General features: G+C 45.2%; 1 protein-coding gene across 2 annotated transcripts in view; it reads right to left on the reverse strand.

Moving 5' to 3' along the window:
* The window catches only part of SNCAIP (synuclein alpha interacting protein), a 305302-nt gene that overhangs the window by 130129 nt on the left and 154761 nt on the right, over nucleotides 1-20412 (reverse strand). For both annotated transcript variants that reach the window (XM_075324945.1, XM_075324952.1), the window contains exon 3: nucleotides 9759-9857. In XM_075324945.1, coding sequence (XP_075181060.1) covers nucleotides 9759-9818 — 60 coding nt within the window. In that variant the 5' untranslated portion in view covers nucleotides 9819-9857. The remainder of the gene's footprint in view (nucleotides 1-9758; nucleotides 9858-20412) is intronic.

A 20412-nucleotide genomic window follows, 5' to 3' on the forward strand; every position in this document is an offset into this window, starting at 1 on the left:
AGCATTCTTTTAAACCATGGCAAACAACCAGACAATGCTCATGCAATCTGACTAAATATGAAGTTATTTGGCCCTTATCCGTTTATTGTCTATCTGTGATCCATACAATAATTTATTCTTATCTAACTAGCTAAAAATTTCCAAAATAGACACAAACACTTCACTATTTTAACTTTGTGTTGCCTTCCAGATGACCTGAAAATTTCATCTTCATCCTTCCAAAGTCAAGAAAAATAAATAAACAAACAAGTCGTGAAATTTTTATCAAAACCGTACTGCATTTTTCAGGTTCAGCTAGGGAACTTCGGGATCTTGGCCTGGACTTGCTCCTAGTACTAGAACGTCTGCCAGCAGAACACGATCTGATGATATCACTAACTGCCTGTGTGTCTGTGCAGTAACCGTGTGGACGCAGCGTTTCCCAGCCCGGAAAGCTTCCTTTCACTAGGTGATACATCAAGCAGTCTTATACCAATATACTGTCTTTTGGCCACTGGCCTTAACTTATTTTTATATGCAACCTCTTTACATGCTGGAACTCTCAAAATGCTAAACTGCTACACAATAAATGAGCATATGTTAAAGTTGGACCTATAGTCCGTGGGTCTCGTGGGAAAGTACTCGTATCATTAAGGCTAACACCACAGCTGGCCATAGCTTCCACCTTTACAATACACCTGTAATGAGAATCTGTCAGCACAAAATGACTGTTCAAACCAAGCACAGGTTCTTGATGCACTTCTGGATGGCCAAAGAATTAAGGCTACTTTACACGCTGCGATATCGGTCCCGATATCAATAGCGTGGGTACCCACCCCCATCTGTTGTGCGACACGGGCAAATCGCTGCCCGTGCCGCACAACACCGCGCAGACCCGTCACACATACTTACCTGCCCGGCGACGTCGCTGTGACCGGCGAACCGCCTCCTTTCTAAGGGGGTGGTCCGTGCGGCGTCACAGCGACGTCACTGAGCGGCCGCCCAATAGAAGCGGAGGGGCGGAGATGAGTGGCCGGAACATCCCGCCCACCTCCTTCCTTCCTCATAGCGGCCGGGAGGCAGGTAAGGAGAGGTTCCTCGTTCCTGCGGCGTCACACATAGTGATATGTGCTGCCGCAGGAGCGACGAACTACATCGTTACTGCTGCATTAACGATAATCGAGAATGGACCCCCATGTCACCGATGAGCGATTTTGCACGTTTTTGCAACGATGCAAAATCGCTCATCGGTGTCACACGCAGCAACATCGCTAATGCGTGACCCCAACGACTCCGCATTAGCGATGTCGCAGCGTGTAAAGCCCCCTTTAAGCGTACTTTCCCACTTTTTTTGTTTTCCATCTATCTCAGTCCTTCTCTGCCTCCTGTAAAGCCAGAGCTGCCAATTAAGGGTGGCTGGGAAGGTGCACAGAATTGCTCGGCCACACCACTGGTACACTGAGCGTCTGTGCTTGGTATGAACATTTTGTGCTGATAAACTGCCTTTAAACCATCAAATCAGCAATTCCATCCAGAAATTACCTAGATTTCTATTCTAAATATGTAAATATACAATGAAACAAAATTCTTTATTAGTTATTAAGTTATTGATAACCTAAAAATGGGACTTTCTTGTATGTTATGTGGTTAATAAAACATTTATGAATGATACTCGTTATTGTTAATGCTACCTAGAGGGTCTCAAACTTTTGATCACACAACATATTAAAATAAGTACAAATGTTTATGTATATTACTTGATTTATGCCAATATATATATATCGATAGAACCAAAACATCTGTTGAAGCTCTACCATACCTTTGATTCATTCATGAGGTAGTGAGCCATGCTTGTGCACCTCCTAGGGTCTATCCTTTCAGCTATGAACATAGGTATATCTACAATTCCAGGTAAAACCATCTTGGTCAAGTGACCTAGCTCAAGCCCGATGGTCCTAGATTTAAGGTACTGTCTTTGGTGTCTTTGGTATTTTCGTCAGTCTTGAATGGACTCAACAACATACATGCACACTACTGAGAAATGGTGCTTGAAGGTGGATCCATATACAGTACTTGAGAAATGGGTAGGGTTGGGAAGGGGGTAGTCACCCAACAGCATCTCAGATGTTCATATGATCTACATTGTGTCCATGAGATCCAAGATAGTCTAGGTGTCGTGATCTAAAGGTCTTATAGCCTCATATGCATTATTTGGTCAAATAAGTCCATCAATGGGCTACAGCTGAAGGTTGATTCTCCATAGTTCCAGAACTGCCTCTTTCATTGCATTGAAGATTTTTTACATTTTTATTTTTTGAGTTAATATTTTTGTGCGTGCAATACAACATATGGCAGAAGAATTCCTCTTGCTTTACTAAATCTGATTGTTCTCAGATCCAAGTGCCATAATGAGACATAAACTACGGCAGGGACTATGTGAGAACGTTATAGCAGCACTTACTTTATTTTACAAAGTGACTCTCGCTTCTTGAATAATGTTAAAATCTTACAAAGCAGAGAGGTTTGACGCTAGTATGTGCTAAACCAGTCTTCTCCCTGGGAACAATAGGCACAATGTATTTAGGGAGGAAGTCGTAGAAAGTGATGTGTCAATTGAAGGAAAAAGGAAACCATTCAGAGCTCAGAAAACAGCTTTCCTGCCTACATTTTTGTGGGAAACATTTAGTGTTAAGGTCAATACACCACTAAAAAAAACCTTCTCCTATAAAGAAAGCCTAGGAGCCTCTGTGTTCCCACCAACACATGTTATGTTCAGTACTGCTCATTAGCAATACTGTGTGTGCTCATTTATTTCCTCCTGGAACAATTTTATACATGGACTATAAAACAATATATCAATATGGTTCTTTATAACCAGTAAAAACAGACAAAACACCCCGAAATTATAAAACAGCTGCAAGATCAACACAGCCAAGAGCAACACAATCATTTAAAGGGGTTGTCCAGGATTAGAAAATCATGGCTGCCTTTTTACCTAAAACAATGCCACCCTTGTCTATAGGTCATGTGTGGCATTGCATCTCGGCATCATTCCTTTCAATGGAGGTATGGAGAAAGCAGCCATGTTTTGTTTCTAATTTTGGAAAACCACTTTAATTGAAATTGACAACCTAACTTTCATTTTCCTCTTAAAAGAAATATTACCAATTTTATACAGCTAAACAGTTCATATCACCACTATATGCAGCTGTCTGTCCTTTGGCCAAAGAGCAGTAGTATCTGTCATTGGGTTCACTGTAGGAATTACAGTGGTCACTAGTGATGGGCGAGTGTGTTCGCCACTATTCGGTACTCAATTGAACATTGGGGTGCTCGGGTACTTGGCCAACTATGGCGAGTGCTCGGATGTGGCATCTATGAAACAACGACCACAAAGCACAGGTTTGCCTCACTACATGATGTGTGCAGGCATCCCAGGGAGGGCCACGCACAGTCTCTGAATGGCTGTCACTGGGGTTAAAGCACTTTTTGTCTGAAAACTCTGCCCCACCCACAGCCATTTGTTTCACTTCACATATATAGCTTGGTCCTTTGCTTCAGATACAGAGCAAGTTTTTTTTAACTGCAGGTGAGGTTACATATAGGCTAGGGACCCCAAAAATAGAGATTACCTTGGCGTTGGTTTGGGGCTCTTTTGCATTGATCAATACAATGGCTAAACATCTCTTATATTCCTATTATTCATAGAAGTTACGCATATTCCATTTTTCATGTTTTTTCACTTTTTCAGCTAGTTCATTGTATTTTTCAGTCTAGTATTCCCATAGCAGTTTTGCTTTTCATCATTCTCATATACATTGTGACTGGTGTGCAACTCTTTATCCTATTGTGCGGGGTTAAAGCAACATTTTCGGATCTAGTATATTAATTAAAAAAAAAAACAAACAGAAAAAAAACTCATTCTCCTTCCCCCCTGAAATGCTCTGTATATGGCTGGCATTATGTGGGCGGAGAGCCAAACTGCCCAATCATTGACTTCCATTATACTCGTTACTCGAGTTGAGATCTTGAAGAGAGTCTAACCTGCCTGACTCGAGTACCTAGCACCTGAGCATTTCAGTGTGTCACCTTTTTCAAGGAGCTTGACTAAAGGGCGCTTTATACGCTACAATAAATATATAATATATACAATATATATATATATACAATAAATGTAATATATACAATATATATAATATATACAATAAATATATCGTAATATATCTTACGATGTGTCAGCGGGGTCATGTCGTAAGTGACGCACATCCGGCATCGTAAGTTACATTGTAGCATGTAACAGCTACGTGCGATTGCGATTGAACGGTAAAACGTTCATCGCATGCACGTCGTTCAATTCCTAAAAATTGAACGTCAGGTTGTTTATTGTACCCGGGGTTGCACACATCGCAGTGCTGCAGCTCCTGTCGGCTATGCGGAAGGAAGGAGGTGGGCGGGATGTTTACGTCCCGCTCATCTCCGCCCCTCCGCTTCTATTGGCCGGCTGCCGCGTGACATCGATGTGACGCCAAACGTCCCTCCCACTCCAGGAAGTGGATGTTCGCCGCCCACATCGAGGTCGTATGGACGGGTAAGTACGTGTGACGGGGGGTTACTCGTTTGTGCGACACGTTCAACAAATTGAATGTGCCGCACATACGATGGGGCAGGTACGATCGCATACGATATCGTATGGTGTAAAGCAGGCTTAAGGTGACGCGCTGAAACTCGGTTGTGGGGACCTGGCGCCAGCACAGCAGGTGAGATGACAACAGGTATTTATCCTTAACTAAAAACACTGGTTTCCTTCTTCTTTTTGGTTGATAGCAAGTGTTAAGGCTGCTTTACACCAGACAATCTATCGTGCGACAGATCGTCGGGGTCACGTTTTTTGTGACGCACATCCGGCATCGCTGGCGATGCCGGCCTGTATAACACCTCCTAGCGACGCAGTATCGCTCACAAATCGTGAGTCGTGTACTGCTCGTTAGGTTCCATAATATCGTTTAATTTAGTTGTTCATCGTTTCCGGGGTAGCATACGTCGCTCCGTGTGACACCCCGGGAACGATGAACAGCAGCTCACCTGCGTCACGCGGCCGCCGCCGGCTATGTGAAGGAAGGAGGTGGGCGGGATGTTTACGTACCGCTCATCTCCGCCCCTCCGCTTCCATTGGTCGGCGGCCGTGTGACGTCGCTGTGACGCCGAACATCCCTCCCATTTCAGGAAGTGGACGTTAGCCGCCCACAGCGTGGTCGCACGAGAGGTATGTGTGACGGGGGTTACTGACTTTGTGCGACACGGGAAGCGATTTGCCCGTGACGCAAAAAGGACGGGGGCGGGTACGATCGATTGTGAAATTGCACAATCGGTCGTACCGTGTAAAGCAGGCTTTACTCTATTAGCATCTAGTGCACTGTCACTTTATTACCTCTTGTACTTATCTCAGCTACAGAAATGTGGTTACACTCACATCGCCCTCTTGCTTATAGACACTATTGACACTTTATGATCATTATTGGCACTAGATACTATTAAATAAAAGCACCATTTTTGCACTTTATATTCATTGGCCAAAAATGCTTTGGCCTTTAGAGTAATGTGCTATTAATCATGGTGTCTTTTCTGTTAACCCATTTATATCATCATATCCGATTTGGTTTAAGTTATATGTCATTAGTCCGTGCGTGCGCTCTCTCTCTCTCTCTATCTATCTATATATATAGATTGAGAGAGAGAGAGAGAGCTAATAGCATATACCTTAAACCAAATATATATAACCCATATATCTTCTGCTGTGCTTTCCCCCTTTCACATTTTTCAATAGTTGTCTACCTTTTTTGTTTTGTTTTAATAAATTAATTAATACAAATTATATTTTAATAATAATTTGTTAAGAGTTTGGCTATTCTTGTGGATAGGTAAAAGTTCAAATAGGCAGATTCGCTCAAAATCGCCCAGGAAATTCAATTCACATTGAATTTTCTTAAAGCAAATAAAATGACCCCAAATAATTATAAACAGATGGGTCTGGAAGGGGATGAAAGACAATAAGAATCCATACTCCGCCAGCCGCTCACCTGTCCCTGCTGGCACCGCTCCCAAACGTTCCTCCACTGGCTTTGGTGCCAGAGCAGAGCAGGAGTCCTAGGAAAGCAGCAGGGAACTGTGCTGGCAGGGGCAGGTCAGGGACCAAGTGAGTATATATTTTTATTGTATGCTTAATTGTATACTTAACCCCTTCCAGCCAATATGAACACATGCAAAATAATGACCAGCTGACTACCATTTTGCTGGATTCACATGAGTTGCATTACCAAAAATTTGGATTTATAAGAATGTAGGAATTTGGGCTTCGCTTAGAATTGATTCACCCATACAAACCTTGCGTATCCCGAACCTGTGGTCATGGTCCCTTCCATCTGTCCCTTTTATGTGCCTTTATGTGTGTTTATGTACATGTGCCGTGCCTTTTATTTCAAGCACCCATAGACTTGCATTGGCGAGTCTCGGCCACTTTACGCAGCCATACCCCGCGTGCTGCGATCGTTACCTCAAGCCGAATACAGCTGAGGAAACAAAATCACAGATCTGCTCTGCCTCAATGGATAACATTGGTCCGAGTACAATGTGATTTTTTTCTTGCATTGCACTTGTCTGTTTTATACACCAGTGTGAGAGCCTTAATCCAGATCGTCACACCACACAATATAGTTAATAAATAACATATACCTCTTGTCTTCTTCACATTAGCACCATCTGTAAAATGTTTATTTTATTATTATTATTATTATTATTATTATTAATTATCATTATTTTATAAGCGTTAAAACTGTTGCAGTATTTTTTTATTTTTCTCAAGGATATTAACAAATCTTTTTTTCGGGACCTATTCAGTTTTGAAGTGACTTTGGTGGACCTATATATTGGAAAAAACCCAAAAGTGATAACATTTTAAAAACCACGCCCCTCAACATATACAATGCTGCAGTCAGGCAGTTTATTAACTCTTCAGCTGCTTTTCATTAATAAATGTAAAGTGGCATGACAGGAAAAAAATATTGTGTGGTCCCGAAGACGGTCATCAGGACCACACAATCATCTTATTAAGTCAAATGACCTGCATTGAATTACTAGTGAGGAATGGCAAACAGATTCTGCAGAAATTGAGTACATTTTCCAAAATTATAACTTTGAGGTTTATTGACGGTTGGGATTAAAGCTTGAAGTTAAAAAGTTTAAAGAGAATGTGCCACTAATGACAGACTTGTAAAAATAAGGATATTGTCCTTGAGTTTTGCACGAACTTTGCCGACTGTCATGGAGGTTCTGTTCACATTGCGGATTCTGACAGTTTCTCTGGTGTCTTTGATCAACACAGGCAGACTCTGACGTCGACTTGCTGTGGGCGCAGTCTTAGGGGTACTTTATACGATGCGACATCGCTAGCGATTGCTAGCGATGTCGCGAGCGTTAGCACCCGCCCCCGTCGTATGTGCGACATTTGGTGATCGCTGCCGTAGTGAACATTATCGCTACGGCAGCGTCACACGCACATACCTTGTCAGCGACGTCGCTGTGACCGACGAACAATCCCTCCTTCAAGGGGGAGGTGCGTTCGGCGTCATGGCGACATCACTGCGGCGTCACTAAGCGGCCGGCCAATAGAAGCGGAGGGGCGGAGATGAGCGGGACGTAACATCCTGCCCACCTCCTTCCTTCTGCATTGCCGGTGGAGGCAGGTAAGGAGATGTTCGTCATTCCTGCGGTGTCACACATAGCGATGTGTGCTGCCGCAGAAATGACGAACAACATCGTACCTGTGGCAGCAGCGATATTAAGGAAAGGAGCGACGTGTGAACGATCACCGTTTTTGAATGATTTTGCGATCATTGATAGTCGCTCCTTGTTGTCACACGCTGCGATGTCGCTACCGGCGTTGGATGTGCGTCACTAACGACGTGACCCAGACAATATATCGGTAGCGATGTCGCAGCGTGTAAAGCACCCTTTAGTCAAGCTTGCAAGACGTAACCTCTGCTAGCCTGCTTGTTAGACTCCTTTGATCACATGTTGTGAGGAAGCCAATTACATCTGCTCCTCTTATATTTAAACTGAATAAAATCTACCTATGCCAGTTATAAGTTATACTGTGTTGAGCTGTGTGTTGTGGTTGTGATGTCCCAAACCACCAGGAAAGTGTTGCTTTTTGCTTGGAGTGATTGTGGAATTTACCCAGTATCTTGTTGTTTCCTCCCTGCTCTTGTTTTCCTCCTTATTTTTATTGTCTTATACGTCTGTGAGCACTTGCTATGTGACAGAGTTTTGGTTTCTCCTGCCTGTCTATTTTTGTGTATTTAATCTCCCTTTTGTGATAGGCCCCCCTGGGGGCAGCGGACGTCAGATCAGGGCTGCTCAGGAGCAAGCCCATTAAGAAGACTCAGGCATTCCCACATTTAGGGGTATCCCTGAGCCTAGGGATAACATAGGGCCCCCTGAGGGTCAGTTTAGGAACCTGGTTTCCTGCTATACCCATAGTCATCATGACAGACATAGTCATGATATCCAAATACAACCCCATAAGGAGCTAAAGTTGGAGGCTGAAAGGAAAGCAAGATCCCAGTTCTCGTGATTGGTTAAGATCCCAGGGAGTAAAACACATCATATATTGTGTGAAAAGGTAATGAGTATATAATTACACTGCTGAGGAAACATAATTTTATGATCTACTGCACTGGGTATATGTCATTGTACTCTGTGGTGGGAAGGGCATATTGTTCAGCAAGGAGTCATTGTTAAAGGGAATCTGTCATCATGTTTTTGCCACCTTATCTGAGAGCAGCATAACATAGGGGCAGAGATCCTGATTCCAGCAATGTGTCACTTACTGAGCTGTTTAGTATAGTTTTGATAAAGTCACTGTATAATCAGCAGGAGCTTATCATTAGAGGACTACTTGGCATGCTGCCAGGTAGTCCAGCATATTCATGAGCTCTGTATAACTACTAGATCTGCAGCTGAGAAAACAATGATGTTATCAATATGACAACAAACAGCTCAGTAAGTGATACATTGCTGGAATCAGGGTCTCTGTCTCTACATTATGCTGCTCTCAGATGGGGTAGCAAAAACCTGGTGACAGATTCCCTTTAATACGTGTGTATATAGTGTGTAACAGTGTGCCTGTGAGTGTATTTGTATGCATCAAAGGGTGCATATGTGTTTATTACATGTGCCTGTCACTATGCATAAATAAATCCAGGCACCTGGGCAGTGAAGTAACACCTGCTGTGGCAAAATTTAGCAAATAAGCTAAAAAAAACAAAACAAACTAAAAACAGAAAAGGATAGACGCATTAGTTAATGTTCTTTGGCTGCCCAGGCATGTAACAGAAAAACAATTGGGTGGAGGCGCCAAAAGGTAATTTTTCACGGGCCACCATTCAGCTTAAGGCTAGCCATGACAGTAAGCAACTCAGACAGGAGACGTGAGGAGTGAAAAATCCTGCAAACAAAGATAACACATAATAATAAAAAGTCAAAACTACTAAAATAAGAAACTGCATCTACAGTAGTGAAAAATGGCCGATACTGTACAAATAAGAACCACAAGATCTTTATCAGAGCTTACCATCTAAAGAAGTGAAGAGTGACAAGCTTATTTCACTGTAGAACATCTGGAATGTATGAAGCTTTGGATTTAATACATTTATGTATTTTCCATTACACAGACGATGTAACCATATAACACATAGGCTAAATATATTACCAGATCTACTCACAGATATATCATCACTGAAATCGATCTCATCCAAATCGAGGTACTCCGGAGCTTCCATCATACGTCAATGATCATGTTTAGCTGCAGACTTACTTTGGTCCTGTTGGGAGCAAAATTAAATGCATGAGAGGAAGCCCTTTCAAAAAATGCCGAAACTGCCTGAACCGTAATAAGAGAGGCAGGAATATGCCCCGTGCTGGGTGTTAATAGCGCCATGAAAGAGAGAAAAAGGATCAATGTTTGTGTGCAAGCCAAATAGTTTTTCTTTGGGTTGTTAAAAACAAATTACAGCAGAACTTAATTGAGCAGAACCCGGCTCCAATGTTGTTAGGCTGGATGAAAGACTTGTTAGAAAGCTATTACATTGCTAAGTATTTTAACAACCTCATCAAGTTTCACTCCAAGTCCTCAAGACATTTCTGACACCCTGCGAACGGACCGTCTAAATGCGATTTACGTACAGAATCTTTGCATTATGCTGATTTGGAACCTCTTCAAAGTAATGCAGAATAATGGAAAGAACCCCCACAGCAGTCTAGCTGACGTTTATAGATCTTATTATGGCTCTATTTTATTCTGGGCATTGCCCTGTGCACTGATTCTGTGCGGTGGTATAACGTGCAGCATAGTGGCTCGGTGGTTAGCACTGATGATTAGCAGCATTTGGGCCCGCGGTTGAAATCCGACTAAGGACAACATCTGCAAGGAGTTTGTGTGTTCTCCCTTTGTTTGTGTAGGTTTTCTCCAGGTTCTCTGATTTCTTCCCACACGTTGACAAACTGATAGGGAATTGAGATTGTGAGCCCCAATGGGGACAATTATGATGATGCTTGTAAAGCGCTGTTGAAATTTGTGGTACGTAAGGCCCGTGTGTGGTATATACCACACCATACGTGTGGTATGTAAGGCCCGCTTCACATGTACGTTTTTCCGCTACGTGTGGCATCTGTTTTTTTCACAAATACCACACATAACCTTTATAACCTATGGTGATCTTCACATGTCCATGCTTTTATATGCACCATGTGTCTGTGTGAACCACACGGAAACATGACAGTTTTCTCCTTCTATGGGTTTGTTATAAACATGTACAGCACAATGATGGTGTGACGGCTCAGCATCTGGCCACTTCTGGGGGGGGTGAAATATTCTTAATTAGGCCAGACATATGGTTCCTTTTTTTGTTAAATCAAGATAAGTTAGCCATTGTTTCATATCAGAATGATCGGAGCCCTATTGTCTGTTAAATGCGGATTGTCTGTTAAATGTGTATTGCTTCAGCCCCTTTGACTACATAATTCAGAGGACAATTATGCAGTCAGATTGAGCTAGCGATCAATGAGAGAGCAGCCATCTCCAACCAATCCTGTAAAACACAGTACCCTGAAATGAGAACTGAGGGGTATAGAAGGGTCTTGCTTCCGTCACCAGGCGATTTTCCTCATGACCTCAGCTTATGAGCCATGGTTGCAGCTGGAGGATCACAGAACTGCTTCAGGATTCATTTTACAGGATTTCAGCCTAGGATCTACAGTTCCAGCTGGAGGATCACAGAACTACTTCACTGCTTAATTCTGAGCCCACAAATTCACTTGGGAGAACCCAGGTTGGAACAATTTGGTTTCCTGATACATATCTTGCTGTGCTTGGTCAGCTTCCTAAGCTTGCCGCTATCTCCTCTGAGTGGGTGCCTGTCAAAAGCAGGGTGCTGCTGGCATAGATAGTTGTCCCTGGCAGCCCCAAAGTCACAAAGACTCTAATCCCTGGTGAGCCAGTGAAAGGGTGAGACTATGTCGCTTGTATCATATTGTGTTCTTGCTGGGAATGTATGATATAATTTTGCCTGTTGATGAAACAAAGTCTTTCCAATGTGTGGTTCCCTCACCCTGTGTTGTCTGAGTAGTGTTCTGCCCAAAGGAGAGGCGTGCAAGTGTTCAGTGGGATGAACCCTGGTCTGTGCAGATGTGCGAAGAGGGATCTGTGAAAAGGGCCTAAGTAAAATACAGTTTCCATGTGGGTCTGTAGAACAGAGCCATAGGAACTCCACGTGATACAATTTGGTACCCTACATCGATATATGCATAAGCCTGTGCTTTGTGCTTACTAATCTCAAATCAAACATTATATCTAATTGGTGTTAATACACAGAGGTTCACATTGTGTTTTGTTTTCTGTTCCACAGCCCACCAGGGCCTTCCTGCTGAATGCCCAAAAAACAGCATTTAGAAATTTCTCTTCTGTTTACATTGATTTAATTAGGTAGATGGACTCTATTTGACCAACTTTCCGTTGGTGGCACTATTTTTTGATTGGACATGAAAGATCTCATTGAAATAAATGCTACAAATGAACTGAATAATTATAGGGATGTCGATAAGAAGAATTTTCTGTAGTGGGCCCAAAGAATTGTAGCCTATTACTGAAGAGGATACATGAATTTATGTATGTGGCTTTAGAGTATATACAACATGTTTAAAGTGTCCAAAGTTTATTACACTACATAAAAATGTAAAGAGTACCTATCATTTCATTGACGATGACAGAAAAAAAGCTCTTGCTGCCGTCATCCCCTACAACAAGATGCAACTACTTTTTGTGCATATAATATCTTTCCCTATTCTCATTTTTTTTTAACTTGTCATCTACTCCTTTGAGTTGGCAGTTACTTCTTAGGAGCATTCTAGAAGCACTACAGGTGCAGGAACTTCCATTTTTTCACATTCCATTATGCACCATAGCTGCCACTGTCTAACCTCTACTACCATGAATTGAAATCCTCCTTCTGAGATATGCCTCTATTCCTGTGTCAGCATCTCTGCTGATAGACAAGCGAGACAAAAACATCATGAGCTCGGGGAGACCAGCATGAGAAAACACTGCCGGCAGCCAGCAAAGGCACTCAACACAGTGAAATCCTAGGTGCCTTGCCCCCTGGGAAGTATGCAAATCAAAATAAGGTCCATGGAGCCTGTTAGGAGTCTTGACACGGAAAATAGCCAGATATCCCTCCGGTAAGGACCTAGCCAAGGAGTGGCTCTTTTTAGGAGACCACCATCATCTCTGCTGATAGAGACTGATTACACTTACTTTATCATTTTTAAAGGAGGTGATTTGATCATTATCTATTACATTATCTATCAAATGAGATCAACATGACAGTGACCATTTAACATTACATGGAAATATATGGTAAATTTTAGCTGGTGCCCTACTTGCCACATATTATTCCTCTTCTTTCACCTACGATGGCCATAACACTCCTTTTACTAGGCGCATGGTGAATATGTACTTGAAGACTACCCCGATCTCAAATTGGCCAGCAGAGCGAATATGAGCTCAAGAATAAGGTGATCAATTGTGGAAAATAAGTGAAAAGGAGGGCAGTAGGTACATGTACTCTACATTTTACAGTTAAACAGATCTTTTATGTACAAACTAAGGTTTTTTTAATCCTAAAAGGAAACCTGTCACTACGTTTTTCCCTTACAAGCTGCGGCCACCACCAGTGGGCTCTTATATACAGCATTCTAGAATACTGCATATAAGAGCCCAAGCCGCTCTGTATAATGTAAAAAACACCTTTATAATACTCACCTAAGGGGCGGTCCGGTCCGTTGGGTGTCGCTGCTCTCGGTCCGGCGCCTTCTCTCTTCTTCTGCCCGGCCTTGTGTGCATGATGCATCCTGCATCATTCACACAGAGGCCTGTATTGCACTCTTGCGCATGCGCACTTTTATCTGCTCTGCTGAGGGCAGAGCAAAGTACTGTAAAGTGAAGGTGCAAGAAAAGGTCAAAGATCCCCTGTGCATGTGCGCTATAGTACTTTGATCTGCCTTCAGACGGGCAGATCAAAGTGTAGATACGCAGGATCGCAATGGCGGCCTCTGTGTGAATGACACAGGACAAATCATGCACATGGGGCCGGGCAGAAGGATAGCGATCCTACAAGATAGAGGAGGCACTGCACAGAGAGCAGCGACACCCATTAGACCAGACCACCCCCTAGATGAGTATTATAAAGGTGTTTTTTTACATTATACAGAGTAGCCTGGGCTCTTATATACAGTACTCTAGAATGCTGTATATAAGAGCTCACTGGTGGTGGCCGCAGGTTATAAGGGAAAAACCTGGTGATCGGTTCCCTTTAATAAGCGGAAATATCAACATAATCAAAATCAATGATCAGTTCGGTCTAGAAGGTCTTTCTCTCTTCCTCTTCTGTCTATTACGCTGTGCCCAAGGCCCTACTTGTGCAGATGTCTTCTCTAAACCTGTTTTTCAGCCTACGCATAGAAATTAAATTGCAAAAAAATGAAATAAAATTTTGACAGCTAGGATTTCTTGGCTTCTGCATCTAACAATGAAACGTAAATGAATGCATATTTAGCATAAGCCGTGAAATAGTCAGCTATTCTGTATATCCATGGGCTCCAAGCAAAAAACATCTTGTCAAAACAAAACGTCTAATGAGCCAAATCACAAGGAAGCCATAGCTCATATCAAGCTCGTCAATATGTCAGAAGCAATTCATTACAACAGTTCATTTACTCAAAGCTACAGATGTACCCATTCGACAAATAGATCATTTTGCATTCTCAGCTCTGCTGCAGCCATGAGCTATTCTCAGAGGATGACTATAATGGATATATCAGATTAGGTATGGAGTGGAAATACATAAACGGCACAGAGTATTACTTCCTTTCTCGGGCAACGGGAATAAACTTCTGCAGCTGGGCACGCTTCCTGCACAACGCACAAATGCCGGGGACCGGTGCATGGCTTCGCATAAACTTAAGTTTTCATTTTCACAGTTCTGAAATGTGTAGTTTTGGTTTTCTTGAATGGAAGATGGAAAGTTTCAGTATTTCCAGCAGCTTTCAGGATCATGAAATGCTACATTGCTTCACGAGCCAGCAGAAAGCATCTGATGTGTGACAGATGGTTCGTCCACACAGAGATGATCTAATGAATCATAGGGAGAAAACCTACTCTTCAAACAGCGGAGGAACAAGAGTGCAGAGCTAGCATTCGCACCCGGAGAGCTAGCATTCGCACCCAGAGAGCTAGCATTCGCACCCGGAGAGCTAGCATTCGCACCCGGAGAGCTAGCATTCGCACCCGGAGAGCTAGCATTCGCACCCGGAGAGCTAGCATTCGCACCCGGAGAGCTAGCATTCGCACCCGGACAGCTAGCATTCGCACCCGGACAGCTAGCATTCGCACCAGGAGAGCTAGCATTCGCACCCGGAGAGCTAGCATTCGCACCCGGAGAGCTAGCATTCGCACCCGGAGAGCTAGCATTCGCACCCGGAGAGCTAGCATTCGCACCCGGAGAGCTAGCATTCGCACCCGGACAGCTAGCATTCGCACCAGGAGAGCTAGCATTCGCACCCGGAGAGCTAGCATTCGCACCCGGAGAGCTAGCATTCGCACCCGGAGAGCTAGCATTCGCACCCGGAGAGCTAGCATTCGCACCAGGAGAGCTAGCATTCGCACCAGGAGAGCTAGCATTCGCACCAGGAGAGCTAGCATTCGCACCAGAAGAGCTAGCATTCGCACCAGGAGAGCTAGCATTCGCACCAGGAGAGCTAGCATTCGCACCAGGAGAGCTAGCATTCGCAGCAGCAGAGCTAGCATTCGCACCAGGAGAGCTAGCATTCGCACCAGGAGAGCTAGCATTCGCACCAGGAGAGCTAGCATTCGCACCAGAAGAGCTAGCATTCGCACCAGGAGAGCTAGCATTCGCACCAGGAGAGCTAGCATTCGCAGCAGCAGAGCTAGCATTCGCACCAGGAGAGCTAGCATTCGCACCCGGAGAGCTAGCATTCGCACCCGGAGAGCTAGCATTCGCACCCGGAGAGCTAGCATTCGCACCCGGAGAGCTAGCATTCGCACCCGGAGAGCTAGCATTCGCACCCGGACAGCTAGCATTCACACCAGGAGAGCTAGCATTCGCACCAGGAGAGCTAGCATTCGCACCAGGAGAGCTAGCATTCGCACCAGGAGAGCTAGCATTCGCACCAGGAGAGCTAGCATTCGCACCAGGAGAGCTAGCATTGGCACCAGCAGAGCTAGCATTCGCAACAGGAGAGCTAGCATTCGCACCAGGGGAGCTAGCATTCGCACCAGGGGAGATAGCAGTCGCACCAGGGGAGATAGCAGTCGCACCAGGAGAGCTAGCATTCGCACCAGAAGAGCTAGCATTCGCACCAGGAGAGCTAGCATTCGCACCAGGAGAGCTAGCATTCGCACCAGGAGAGCTAGCATTCGCAGCAGGAGAGCTAGCATTCGCACCAGGAGAGCTAGCATTCGCACCAGGAGAGCTAGCATTCGCACCAGGAGAGCTAGCATTCGCACCAGGAGAGCTAGCATTCGCACCAGGAGAGCTAGCATTCGCACCAGGAGAGCTAGCATTCGCAGCAGCAGAGCTAGCATTCGCACCAGGAGAGCTAGCATTCGCACCAGGAGAGCTAGCATTCGCACCCGGAGAGCTAGCATTCGCACCCGGAGAGCTAGCATTCGCACCCGGAGAGCTAGCATTCGCACCCGGACAGCTAGCATTCGCACCCGGAGAGCTAGCATTCGCACCAGGAGAGCTAGCATTCGCACCAGGAGAGCTAGCATTCGCACCAGGAGAGCTAGCATTCGCACCAGGAGAGCTAGCATTCGCACCAGGAGAGCTAGCATTCGCACCAGGAGAGCTAGCATTCGCACCAGGAGAGCTAGCATTCGCACCCGGACAGCTAGCATTCGCACCAGGAGAGCTAGCATTCGCACCAGGAGAGCTAGCATTCGCACCAGGAGAGCTAGCATTCGCACCAGGAGAGCTAGCATTCGCACCAGGAGAGCTAGCATTCGCACCAGGAGAGCTAGCATTGGCACCAGCAGAGCTAGCATTCGCAACAGGAGAGCTAGCATTCGCACCAGGGGAGCTAGCATTCGCACCAGGGGAGATAGCAGTCGCACCAGGGGAGATAGCAGTCGCACCAGGAGAGCTAGCATTCGCACCAGGAGAGCTAGCATTCGCACCAGGAGAGCTAACATTCGCTCCAGGAGAGCTAGCATTCGCACCAGGAGAGCTAGCATTCGCACCAGGGCGGGGACTTTGTCTGTAAAGGCCAATGAACTCCCCTCCAAGATAAGGACACAGTGGTTCTATACAATTTATTATTTTACTCAGTAATATACAGCCATTCATCCACTAATTCCACAGCACTTTACAGACATCAGCAATACAATAATAATGTGCATTATTTTATACTGCCTATGGCCAAAACGAGGCAGATGACTAGAACTCTAGCGCCACCTAATGGAAGTAACAATTCTAAAAGTTAATATTGACCCTTTAACAAGTTTTGCCACATGGCTTAAAGGGAACCTGTCAGGTCCCCTGTGCCTATGGGTATGTGCGCACGTTGCTTTTTACCTGCTTTTTACCTGCTTTTTTGCTGCTTTTTCTTCTGCGCTGTTTAATGCCAAAATGGATGTGTTCTTCTATTCAAGCAAAGTCTATGGGAATTTGGGTTTCTTGTTCACACTATGTTGTTCAAAATGCTGCCTTTTTGTGGCAGAACTTTGGTCAAAAACTCAGCTTTTCAAAGAAGCAACATGTCAATTGTTTTTGCCATTTGGGTTTTGCACTGCAAAGCTGAGTTTTTGACCAAAGTTCTGCCACAAAAAGGCAGCATTTTGAACAACATAGTGTGAACAAGAAACCCAAATTCCCATAGACTTTGCTTGAATAGAAGAACACATCCATTTTGGCATTAAACAGCGCAGAAGAAAAAGCAGCAAAAAAGCAGGTAAAAAGCAGGTAAAAAGCAACGTGCGCACATACCCTTACAATCCAGCAGCATTCATACCTGTATTCCCAAATTCCCTGCATAATCAGCCCTGTAGAATGCTATTCACTAATATGAAGGTTTAAAAAAAAACAAAAAACAAACAACTTATAAACCTCACTTTCCCTGTGCTAATTAGGGCTTTGACTGGTCGATGGGGCATAGTGTTCGCTCACTAGTCAGCGCTCTTTCCATATTATTACGTCCCTGTGTGAGTGATAACATGATTTCCACAAGCCGGTGTCACCGCTTGCTCCTTGAAACCTTGTGAATGAGCGCTGCTCATTTCGGCTGCATCAGGCGCCTTTAAAGCTGGGTGCACAGCCATCTTTTGAACTTCTGGTCATGAGCCGTTCACCTAATGAAGCTGAGAAGTGTAAACCCAGCTTCAAAGGCGCACTGACTGTCAAAATGAGCCGCGCCAGGAGATGGTGATGACTCTTGCACGTGGAAATAATGTTATCATGCCCACAGGGGTGTAATAACATGGAAAGAGGGCTGACAAGTCTGCGGAAACAAAACCCCATCAACTAGTCAAGGCCCTAATTAGCATAGGAATAGTGAGACGCCCACCGCTGCAGCGGTCGCCTCAGGGACACCGCTCCACCTCCATGGATGCCTCAGGGACTTCTCTTTGGGGATCCTTCTGGCAACAGGTATGTCAGGTTATTTACATCTGAGTCATGACGCCACTCTCGGTTGCGGTCAGGGTTATGGGTGACCGCCACTGCAGTTTTAACGAGCGTCTGGGGCTGATGGAATCTGCAGTCGGATGGTGTGGCCTCCCGAGAGTGAGGCTGGCCCCAGGGGCTCGGGTGTGTGTGTAGAACAACAGGTTCCAGAATAACTCAGTCACAGTCCAGAAAGTCTTTCAACTTGTTTACTCACTTTTGGATGTTTCGTTGTGAGGAGCCCGGGCGATGCTGAGATTACACCAGGTGGAACCAGGAATTCTTTCAGGCCGTTCTGAGGGTAGCTATTAACTCGCCTTCCTTGCACTTCTTGTATCAGATAACCCTTGACTTAAAGTACCGTGGGATTCATCCAGGGAAGTCGCTACTGCCTTTTCTCCCCTTTTTGGACAGTTTGCCAGCAGCGTGGACCAGGTGAGATGGCTTCTGGCTCTGTCTCCTTATGAGTCCCCCTGTTGCTGCTGAGGCTCAGACTCTAGATGGTTGGCGAGGTACCTCCAGTCCCCTCACCGACAGGTTCAGCAGATCACTAAATGGACGTCTGCTCTAGGGACCTGTTCCCTGTGCGTGCCTAGTTACCAGCAGTCCCCGTGCTCGACTGCCTCTCTTCAAGTGTCTTTCAGACTGACCCTCTAGTAACTGTTCTCCCCCGCTAACACCTACTACACGTGCAGGGTCTCTCCAGTGTCTGTGTCTTTCTTAGCCACTGCCGCACTCCACTCTGCAGACTGTATCGCTCCTCTTACTTTCCTTACAGCCTCTGCAACCTAGCTTCCAGCCGCTCCCCTACACCCCTTGACAAGAATTGTAGGCATACCCCTTCAGGGACTGCCCAAGGGTCCCATCTAATGGTGCTGGAGACCTGGTGGCTATGTGTCTGTGCGTACACACCCCTTTCTGGCCTTTGGAATTACCTGGAAGCACTGTCCCAGCATGGGTGCAGTACTCAGTGGTGCCTGACCACGTCACGGGCGCCACAATAGCATAGTTTATAAGTGTTTTTTTTAAACATTCATATTAATGAATAACATTATACAGGGATGGTTAGGCAGGGAATTTGGGCATACAGGTATGAATGCTGGTAGGTTGGAGGCCATAGGCGACCTAATAGGCTTTTTAAAGGGAACCTAACTAGACCCTTCCTTTTCAGACACATGTTTCAGGGTGTTTGCTTCTCATCAGTGCAAAGCAGAAGATCTGATTTGGCTGGGTCATAGGCCTCTGACAGGGGTTCTAAGAGGTAATGTTATATGTACATAGATCACATACAATAAACAATAATGAAGAACACCAGTGGCAGAAACACTCAGATCTCTGTTAGCTGTAAGGTAGTGATGGTGTGCTGACTATAAACACACTACAATGCAGCCACAAGCTCACTGATTATGACAGTGTGGCACCCCTGAGGCTTCAGTCACCACAGGGTACTGCACCTCACTTAAGGTGCAGTATTCATCTCAGGTAAGGAAGGGGTTACTCACCGGTGTTTCCACATTCCACCTTACATACAGCTTTGGTACCTTCTCACTGGGGACTGATCTAGGTTAGACAGGGAGGTGGCCATCCCAATGCATGGGACTTTCCCAGTCAGTAGGACAACCACCTTGGGGGCAGGCACCACTTGGGGTAGAAGTAGTAGCAACTCTTACACATACTTCAGTCAAGTCGGGACTACAGTTCTGGCAACACGACACCATATTCATTATTCTTTCTTCTTCATGGGGTCTGTGGTGGAGCGAGAAGCTCAGTCCGGGTTCCTGACTTCCACAGGGGTAATCCTTAGGAAAGGACATTTCCAAATACCTATGGCTATCTCCAACTTATCCGGGATCGGCTGGGGCCCATCACGGCCGAGACCGGTACCCTCAGGCTGCATTGTAACTGAATAAAAAGACCTGGAACCGCACCAGCTGACTCTGCCTCTTATTGCCGTCACCCTGCGCTTCGGTGCCAGCCACCACTACAACCCTCATCATCCTTTCTGGGGCCCGCTCCACCTGTAGGGAGCAGAACCATCTTTGCTGCGACACCATCAGCCCCAGAGGACATTACCCGCAGCGGCGGCTAATACCTGGCTGCGTACCACAGGTGGCGTCACAAGACAAACTATCCTCCATTCATC

This window comes from Anomaloglossus baeobatrachus, chromosome 1 (genome assembly GCF_048569485.1).
Source record: "Anomaloglossus baeobatrachus isolate aAnoBae1 chromosome 1, aAnoBae1.hap1, whole genome shotgun sequence".
NCBI classification, from domain to species: domain Eukaryota; kingdom Metazoa; phylum Chordata; class Amphibia; order Anura; family Aromobatidae; genus Anomaloglossus; species Anomaloglossus baeobatrachus.